General features: G+C 46.8%; 1 protein-coding gene across 1 annotated transcript in view; it reads right to left on the reverse strand.

The window, feature by feature from the left end:
- LOC107120831 (cytochrome P450 2C30-like) overlaps nt 1–9,702 on the reverse strand; it is a 28,984-nt gene that overhangs the window by 6,724 nt on the left and 12,558 nt on the right. The window contains exons 5-7 of the mRNA XM_015423602.1: nt 7,411–7,590; nt 6,084–6,225; nt 3,184–3,371 (exon numbers count right to left, since the gene is read on the reverse strand). Coding sequence (XP_015279088.1) covers nt 3,184–3,371; nt 6,084–6,225; nt 7,411–7,590 — 510 coding nt within the window. The remainder of the gene's footprint in view (nt 1–3,183; nt 3,372–6,083; nt 6,226–7,410; nt 7,591–9,702) is intronic.

The raw sequence follows: 9,702 nt of genomic DNA on the forward strand, positions 1-9,702 counted from the left end.
TCTAGACTAAACATTCCCAAGTCCCTCAGCCTTTCCTCATAGGCCTTGGTCTCCAGGTCAGTTCTCATCTATTCATTGTTTCTATCACATCATGGGTAAGGCCCAAACATAGAATCATAGAGTCGGAATGGACCTTGCAGGTCATCTAGTCCAACCCATTGCACTCTGCAGGAACATGATTTGGTTTCTCATATACCTATGAGATAAGTTAAGATGGGTAGCCGTGTCAGTCTGCCTGTAGCAGTAGAAAAGAGCAAGAGTCCAGTAGCACCTAAAAGACTAACAAAATTGGAGGCAGGGTAGAAGCTTGCGTGAGTCACTGCTCACTGCTTCAGATACAGCTAGGATGTGAGACCATCTGTCCGTTCCAATATAGAGTACAGATGGACTCCCATTCTAGCCGTACCGGAAGAAGTGAGCAGTGACTCACAAAAGCTGATTTCCTGCCACAAATGTTGTTAGTTTTTAAGGTGCTACTGGACTCTTGCTCTTTTTTCATGAAATAAGGGAAGCTCTCTACCAGCCAATCTTACGCGCAAATGTGTATACTTTTATTCTTTTCATGTATAGAAGATGATGAAAAAGAAGAGATTGGATTTAATCCCATCTCTTCTCTCTCTTCTTCTCTTCAAAAGGCAAGCCTAAGCGTGACTACTATAAAAGTTATCATGGAGCTTAACAACAGCTGCCAGAAATTTCGCCACACACAGAGTAGTTTATTTATCTTTGTCTCTGGGTAACCAGGACGATTTCTCTTCTGAGGAGAGAAAGTCCTGATTAAATAACCGGGAGATCAGTTCAGCTCTTAGATCTGAAAATTTGGGGCAGTTCAAAAGAATACGATCCACAGAATCGATTCTGTTGTTGCCACAGTTACAGAGTCTCTCTGAATGTGGAATCCCATTGAGTCTTCCTAACATCACCGCTAAAGGTAGGGCATTCAGGTGCGTAGACATGAATGCCCTGCAAAAAAAATGAACTTTGGAAGAAATTCTCCGGAGTTAAACTTCCTTTCGTAAGAACTTCTTCCAAACCTCAAAATCTCCTTCATAAAATACAACATACAACGTTATCTTCATATCTAGACAATGTACCACAATGAAGATGTAAAGAAGTTTTTCCTGAGATCCAGCTGGTACGTTTCCACCCTTAATTTAAACCCATTCTTGCAAGTCCTCTCCTCTGCTGCCAACAGGAACTGCTCCCTGCCCTCCTCCAAGTGACACCCCTTCCGATACGTCAAGAGAGAAATATAATAAATATAATAATCATGTCCCCCTTCAACTTCCTCTTCTCTAGACTAAACATTCCCAAGTCCCTCAGCCTTTCCTCATAGGCCTTGGTATCCAGGTCAGCTCTCATCTATTCATTGTTTCTATCACATCGTGGGTAAGGCCCAAACATAGAATCATAGAATGTTAGAGTCGGAAGGGACCTTGCAGGTCATCTAGTCCAACCCCCTGCACTCTGCAGGAACATGATTTGGTTTCTCATATACCTATGAGATAAGTTAAGATGGGTAGCCGTGTCAGTCTGCCTGTAGCAGTAGAAAAGAGCAAGAGTCCAGTAGCACCTAAAAGACTAACAAAATTGGAGGCAGGGTAGAAGCTTGCGTGAGTCACTGCTCACTGCTTCAGATACAGCTAGGATGTGAGACCATCTGTCCGTTCCAATATAGAGTACAGATGGACTCCCATTCTAGCCGTACCGGAAGAAGTGAGCAGTGACTCACAAAAGCTGATTTCCTGCCACAAATGTTGTTAGTCTTTAAGGTGCTACTGGACTCTGGCTCTTTTTTCATGAAATAAGGGAAGCTATCTACCAGGCAATCTTACGTGCAAATGTGTATACTTTTACTCTTTTCATGTATAGAAGATGATGAAGAAGAAGAGATTGGATTTATACCCTGCCCTTCACTACCTGAAGGAGTCTCAGAGTGGCTTACAATCCCTTTCCCTCCCCCTCCCCACAACAGACACCCTGTGAGGTAGGTGGGGCTGAGAGAGCTCTCCCAAGAACTGCTTTTGAGAGAACAGCTCTGAAAGACCTTACGAGTGACCCAAGGTCACACCAGCAGCTGCATGTGGAGGAGTGGGGAATCAAACACAGTTCTCCCAGACTGGAGTCTGAATCGCTACGCCAAACCGCCTCTCAAACTGACCAACAACATTTCGGGATTATTTAGGGTATTTGATGAAAGAAGCCTTGACTCTCGAAGCTTAATACTCCGAAAATGACATTGGTCTCTTAGGTACTACTGGAGTCAGATTAAAACATGGTGAAAGTCCCTATCCTGTGAGGGTGGAAACGTCTGTCAAGTCGCAGCTGTTTTATGGTGACCCCGTAGGATTTTCAAGGCAAGAGACATTCAGAGATGGTTTGCCCTTGCCTGCCTCTGCGCAGTAACCCTAGACTGCCTTGGTGGTCTCCCATCTGACTACTAACCTTACTTAGCTTCTGAGATCTGACAAGATAAGGCTTTTCAAAGGGGCTTAGATGAAAACCTTGGAAGCCGGGCATTTCAGCAGCTATTATCTGGGAAAGCTACATGGAGCCTCCATGTTCAGAGGCAGTATACCTTTGAACACCCAAGGCTGGAGTCAAATAATGAAGGAAGCCTGTCTCCTTCCTGAACTCTTAATGGGACTTCTGGAAACATCTCGCTGAGACCTGGAGGAAACAGTAGGGCAGGCTGGGTGACCTTTTGCTCTGGTCAAAGCAAAATCTTCCCTTGGTCCTTTTGTGCTTGATTTGGCACCCGGTTCCCATAAAGCGGGGTCGCCAACCTTTTTGAACCTGGGGGCACCTTTGGAATTCTGATCTAACGGGGGTGGGCGGAGCCACAAAACAGCTGCCACAAAATGCCCGCCGCAGGAGGCGGAGCCAGCCACAAAATGGCAGCGGCCGCAGCTCGCCTCCAGTCACACAGTGAAGATCCTTTTGCTGTGGAGGCAGAGTCTGCCCGAGCAACATATTTAAACATCTGCCCAGCCAATCAGAAGCCTTGCTGGAGAAAAGCCCACCTTGGCCCCGCTCACTTTATAAGCGCACTTTGCGGGCACCAGGAAAAGTGTTGGAGCGTGTCCCGTTGGGAACCCCTGCTGTAAGGCATCAGAGTTCCAGACTCCTACTACTAACGGAGATGGTTGTCCACGGGCCTTGTCTACGGGGGACATTTTGTACCTTAGCAATGGGGCGCCCAAGCATTGTGGTGTCCTTCAGACATAGCCGGAAAGGACCGGTGCCTACAATGTTGATGAAACGAAGTATCTCATGAATCACGGCGGTGGTGTATGGCAGTTTTTTCCGATCCTCGTAACAGACGGCTTGGGAAGGTTCCAGAACGGCATTGACTTCCTCGAGCACTTTTTCTAGGATTAAATAAGGCGTGTGAGAAACGGATATTTTAGAACTCTTGTTTTTACTGACCTGGCCCTAAATGGGGCTCGTTTTGGGGCAAGACATGTATTTGTTTATATATTTTATATGCATACCCAGGGGTCATTTCCTGCAGGAGCGCACAGGAGCGGAGCTCCGGCAGTAAAGAGCCCAGGGGGCGGGCACATGCAACAAGCCCCATCCCCTGCTCCCAGCAGCCCTCAGTCAGAGCAAGCAGCAGCCAGATAAGTTGCAGAGACACCCCCCCCACGGCCTCTCGGTCCAAAACAGTCCAGTGGCACCTTTAAGACCAAGTTTTATTCAGGTACAAGCTCTCCCTCCTCTGTGAGGACAGATCTGCACATCCTCCCCCCCCCCAAGAGCCAGCAATCCAAAACCGTCCAGTGGAGCCTGAGCGGTGGGTGTTGCCTTCTGACACACTTCCGGTGATGTAAGGGGGGTGCATCATATGCAAATAAGTTATGCTAATGAGTTATGCTAATGAGCTCCTGCACCTCTTTTTCTACGAAATGACGCCTGTGCATACCTACCTATCTACCAAGGACCTTAGAGACGGTGGGGCTATTTGGGACTCCGTCCCCTTTCTTAAAGGGACAGCCCCATAAGATTTTCCCTTAACCCCCCCTTTTAAAGACATATTAGAACATTTTTTAAAAAAGCGCATGTTGTGAGACATTTGTGTCCCAACACACCCCCTCTGGTTCGTGTTCCTCTGATTGTGTTTGCCTCCTTACCAAAGGCGGAAGGTGTAAAATTGGAAACGCTGAGCGCTGGCTAGAGACACTCCAAGCAAAGGTCTCTCTTCTTATATATTGTTTTTATTTAAAAGGCTCAGTATTCAGAGTTTACATGACAAGATGAAACAGCAAGGCGCTGAATCAACTTGCCACACAATACACTTCTATTTCAACATTGCCCCACAAGCCACAAACTCCTGCTTACGGGCCTGCTTGTTGGCATCATATTCTACGCCATATTCTATTAATCGTGGGGGGCATCTCATTTCCCCCACTATTTCATCTTTTCCTTTCCTTTTTTTTTTTTTTAAATCCCCGGAGGGAATTTTTTAAATTTTGCACATACTACAAAAACTACAAAGAAATATTAGGGAAGGGTCTACAACTAAGGATAAAGGAAAGCAAACCACACTAAACTAAAACCCCCAGAGGAGCAGACCTTTTCACTGTTAGTAAAAATGTTAGTACACTTCTTCTTCTTCTTCTTCTTCTTCTTCTTCTTCTTCTTCTTCTTCTTCTTCTTCTTCTTCTTCTTCTTCTTCTTCTTCTTCTTCTTCTTCTTCTTCTCTGCTCCCCCCCCCCACCTCAAGCCTACCCAGGGAGGGGAACACTGGCTGGGGGAAGGGAAGACCGATCAGGGAGGCACGCCTCCCCTCCGCTTCCGAAGCCGCACGATATGTGTGAAAGAGCCGCATGTGGCTCCTGAGCCGCAGTCGGGCCACCCCTGCTCTAACTGCTACACCACACTGGCTTCCATAGGGTGGCTGTGATAGCTGCAGGAACAGCAGCAAGCGGCCAGGGCTCCTTGAGTCATGCAAGTAGGGGGGTATCAAGCCACCCAGTGGGTGCTTCCGGTTTGCCAACCTCCCAGAATTACACCTGAAATCCAGAGGACAGACATTTGTCTCCCCTGGAGAAAACAACTGCTTTAGAGGATGGCGTTCTAGTCAGCTAAGGCCTCGCCCCGCCCCAAACCCTGCCCTCCTCAGACTCCACCACAAAATCTCCGGGCATTTCCCAACTTGGAGCTGGCAAACGTCGTCAGGCCCGGCCCTGTTAAGTCCTCCATCAAAGGCTAAAACAACCCTGGAAAGGACCCCTCCCCCTACCATTTACTGAAAAACAAATCAAGCCTAGAAACCCAGTTTTCGGGGCTTCTGCCCCCAAACAGCAACAAAACTGTGCAACGTTCCCAATGCGATGACATCTGATGTCATCACATCAGGGACGTCTCAAGGCGACGCTCTGGTTTTGGGGCAAAACTCTATGGTTTGAATCCGGTTTTACCACAGAGTTTTGCCCCCAAACCAGAGCGTCACCTTGAGACGTCCCTGATATCACTTCCGGGTGACATCATCATGTCGGGGACATCCCAGAACGTCTCCCAAATCCCCCTGCCAGCACAATGAGGGATCTGGCAACCCTACTGTAGTTGCCTAGCAACTGCCACTGAGGGCTTCTGTTTTTTAAAGCTACAGGCATTCCTTTTATTATTTTTGGGTTCTTTAAGCTGCCCATTTTTTTAAAAAAAAATTAGATTTCAGATTTTTCTGCAAACCTGGGGTTTGTCGAAAGATCTGTCTTGCCCGTTCGCAGCTCCAACTAGCGGATTTAAGTTTCCAAAGATTTGGCTGACTTTGATAAAAGAATAGAAGATGTACACCTAGTCTTAACACATTTGATGTGGACCCTATTCACAGTACCCCATGCTGAGAAGTTGTGCATTTGCACTCATGTTTTGAACATGCACAGCCTCACTCACTGCTTCGGGAATGCACGTGCATTCTTGCGACAGGTGTCGTCTGGATCAGGCACATGATTTTGGCTCAACGAATGTGCATGCAAACATTATCAATAGGCATTGCATTATTAATTATTATTAATATAATTAATAGACATAATAGACATGATATAATTAATAGACGTTATTAATAGACGTTTACGCACCTTGAACCTCTGGGTGTTTTATCATTAAGAGCAGTGCTCCAGACAGGAGGGAAGCCGTGTTCTCGGACCCGCCAATTAAAAGGTCGACCATAATTTGAACCATGTTATCCTCACTGAAAGTGGAGGTTGGGTCGTCTTTGGTCTGTCCGTGGAATAAGCCAAAGAGCATTAGCAAAAAGCCCAATTTTGTTTATTTGTTTTTATTTACTTAAAACATTTATTAGCTACCTTTCGGCCTTACGGAACTCAAGGTGGAAAGGGAGGCCATAGAATGTTCATGGAAACGTCACCTGTCATGTCACTGCCGTCGGTATGGTTGCCATCCCCCTGATGGGGGCGAGGGTTTACCTGCTTTCGGGGGCCCCAATTTATCGCCTCTCAGCTGGTCGGCAGGGGGAGCCCCACCCCCGAGCAGCCCCGTCCACGTCAACGTGCCCAGGACAATGATGTCACCCGAAGATGATGTCATCATGCAGGGCATGTTGTGAGGGGGGACACTCTAGCATTTGGAAAAAACACCTCTATGGTTACCATAGAGTTTTTTTCCCCTCAGGTGCACGTGATCGTGCAACCTCTGGGTGACATCATCGCGCTGGGCATGCTGGGGCAGACAGGACTGCTCAGGGGCGGAGCTCCCCCTGCTGGCCAGCCGAGCAGCAGCAGATTGAGCCCCCTGAAAGCGGGTATACCCCTTCCCCCGTTGGGGGGATGGCGACCCTACAGAGGGCAGCGACAGGCGGAGTTTCCATGAACATTCCATGGCCGCCCTCTTTCCTCCACAGTCTATCATGACCCCCATAAAAATAGTCTGGAAAGCCGGATAACCTTCTAGAGATGCTGCTAGAGGAATGAATCTGGACATTCCCGGCAAGCGCATGCAGGACAGTTTGGATCTTGGCCAGAGGACTAAAGTGGGACCTTTGGTCTGATCCAGCACGGCATCTTTGATGCTGTTATGCGCTTCTGCACAACCATCCAGTCAGTAATGACAAAGAAGAAGAAGAAGAGGAGGAGGAGGAGGAGGAGAATCGATTTATACCCCGCCCTTCACTCAGAGCGGCTTACAATCTCCTTTCCCTTCCCCTCCCCACAACAGACACCCTGTGAGGTAGGTGGGGCTGAGAGAGCTCTGACAGAAACTGCTCTTTTCCAAGAACAGGTCTTACCAGAACTACGGCTTGCCCAAGGTCAACCAGCCAGGTGCAAGTGGAGGAGTGGGGAATCAAACCCGGCTCTCCCAGATTAGAGTCCGCGCACTTAACCACGACACTCAAACTGACTACGAAGCTAAGCAGAAGTCGTCTCAGGTCCAAACGGCAGTTCTTACCTTTTCCATGTGATCCAGGTAGAAGTCAATAAGATCCTGCGGCTTGTTCCCTTCTTTCCATTTTGCCTTGTGGCTTTGGACCTCCGCCCTCACCACCTCATGCAGGAAGTCATTGTATTCCAAGACCCGCTGGTGGCGTCCTGGCAGACGGTGCATAAACCTTGGGAAAGCATCATACAGCTGCAGGCAAAAGGACATAATCAGGGGTCATTTCATAGAAAAAGAGGTGCAGGAGCTCATTAGCATAACTCATTAGCATAACTTATTTGCATATGCCACACCCCCTGACATCACCGGAAGTGTGTCAGAAGGCAACACCCACTGCTCAGGCTCCACTGGACTGTTTTGGATTGCTAGCTATGGGGAGGGGGGGGGAAGACACACGCAGATCCTTATGCTTCTCGTGGTCCGGGGCTGCTGGGAGCAGGGGGTGGGGCTTGTTGCATGTGCCCGCCCCCTGGGTACTTTACTGCCGGAGCTCTGCTCCTGTGCCACCCTGCAGGAAATGACCCCTGGACATAATGAAAGTGAGGAACAGCTCTTGGGGCCGGGGCGTTTGTTGGAGCAATCTGGAAAGATTCTTGAAGCCCTTCAATGGAGTGAGAGCAGACGGTTTGCTATCTTTCAGCGAGAAAAAAATCTCAGGGAAGGAAAGGGTTGATTCCCTCATTCCCGTACTGTTTGCCTCTTTGATAGCGCAATCCCAGAGGCTGCATTTCCAAAAGGGGGCAAAAAAGGAAAGCTATTCCAAATTTATTTATGTGCTTAAAATTTTATATCCCGCTTCTTCAAAGCGTGAAGCGGCTAGCAAAAATGGAAACGTATAAATCAAACAGTGTTGAAGTCAGCAGTTCCAGAAGAACCAGAACATCTAGCACTTCAGGACACATCTTGGTTCAGGCTTCATATCAAAACTTAGGCCTGAAACATGAGGGGGAAGAGATCGAAGAGAAACATCTGGGGTTTGTCACGAGAAAGTTAACGAGACTGACTTGGTGCCTTTGGAGAACGGAGACCAAACAGAGCTGCCCCTTTTGGTCATGGAATTCTGTCGATGCTTTTTTTGCAATTCAGAGAGGACACATCCTGTCATGAACTGCTTCTCTGCTGAGCCATTTATTGTCACAGATCCATGTCGAGATAAACTTCAGTAATCTGAGTTTTGTATTGGCTCAAGGGCCCTAGCCTAATGAAACCTTAGCCCTTAAGAAGTTTATCCTTCCAAAAGCTCCTGCCAAGATAATTGTCCCAAGATTTTAAAATAAATATTTACTTATTTAACTATTATTTATCTTTTATTGTATAAATATGAAACCATAGCATCCTTTTTGTTTGAAGTGAAAACGATAGCCTTATTCAGGAGATCTCTTCCACTGGACCTTAGAATTTGACCAATCCTTAGTCAAATTTCCTGGATTTGAAACAATCTAACACTAGTAATTCTGAGAGCTTTGGTCCATTGTTTTCAAAGATGAGAAAATAGTATTTTGTTGCAGCAATTTGCATATAATTGTATCTCCAAGAACTGTTCTGGTTTTGCATTATTTTTGTGTCTAAATTGCATTTTATTTCAATGTGTTGAGACCCAATTAGTCAATCATTTTATAAATTATTTCTCTATAAGATTCACATTGAAGAAATAATTTGAGATGGATCCTATTGCACATGCTGGTTTGCTGGATAAAGCCCTGTTACCTGTGTTGAAATCCCCCCCCCCCTTTTCTCGGTTTATCTGACTTATTTTTTTGTTATAGCTTTTATATTACACTGTGATGAGACATTAAATTTTACTAATATTTCCTATTAATAAAGAATTTTTTAAAAAGAAGATGTTTAGCTTTCCAGCCGTTTGCTGGTTAGTTACAGCAAGCCACGGTCTAATGGCCTAATCCTGTCATGGGTTACCCATGGGCTTGGCCCACAAAGACATTTGGAAAGATGCCTGACTACACAAGGAATAGTAACCTATGGTAACCAGGGCTATTTTTGGGCAGGAACGCACAGGAATGGAGTTCCGGCTGGCTCCCAAGTTGGCCACGCCCAGCAGGAACTCATTAGCATAATAGGCCACACCCAACAGCAGAAACTCATTAGGATTGGCTACATTAGGGGTGTGTGGCCTAACATGCAAAGGAGTTCCTGCTACAAAAAAAGGCCCTGGGTTTTGACAACAAACAAGGTAAACAGAATAACAAGCAAAAGGTGGGTGTGGCTGGATAACCACACTTCTGGTAACATGGGGGTGCAGCCTAATGTGCTAATGAGCTGTGCTGGCAGGGGTGTGGCCTAATA

Source organism: Gekko japonicus, unplaced genomic scaffold, assembly GCF_001447785.1.
Source record: "Gekko japonicus isolate JY-2015 unplaced genomic scaffold, Gekko_japonicus_V1.1 scaffold4456, whole genome shotgun sequence".
In the NCBI taxonomy this organism is placed as follows: Eukaryota; Metazoa; Chordata; class Lepidosauria; order Squamata; family Gekkonidae; genus Gekko; species Gekko japonicus.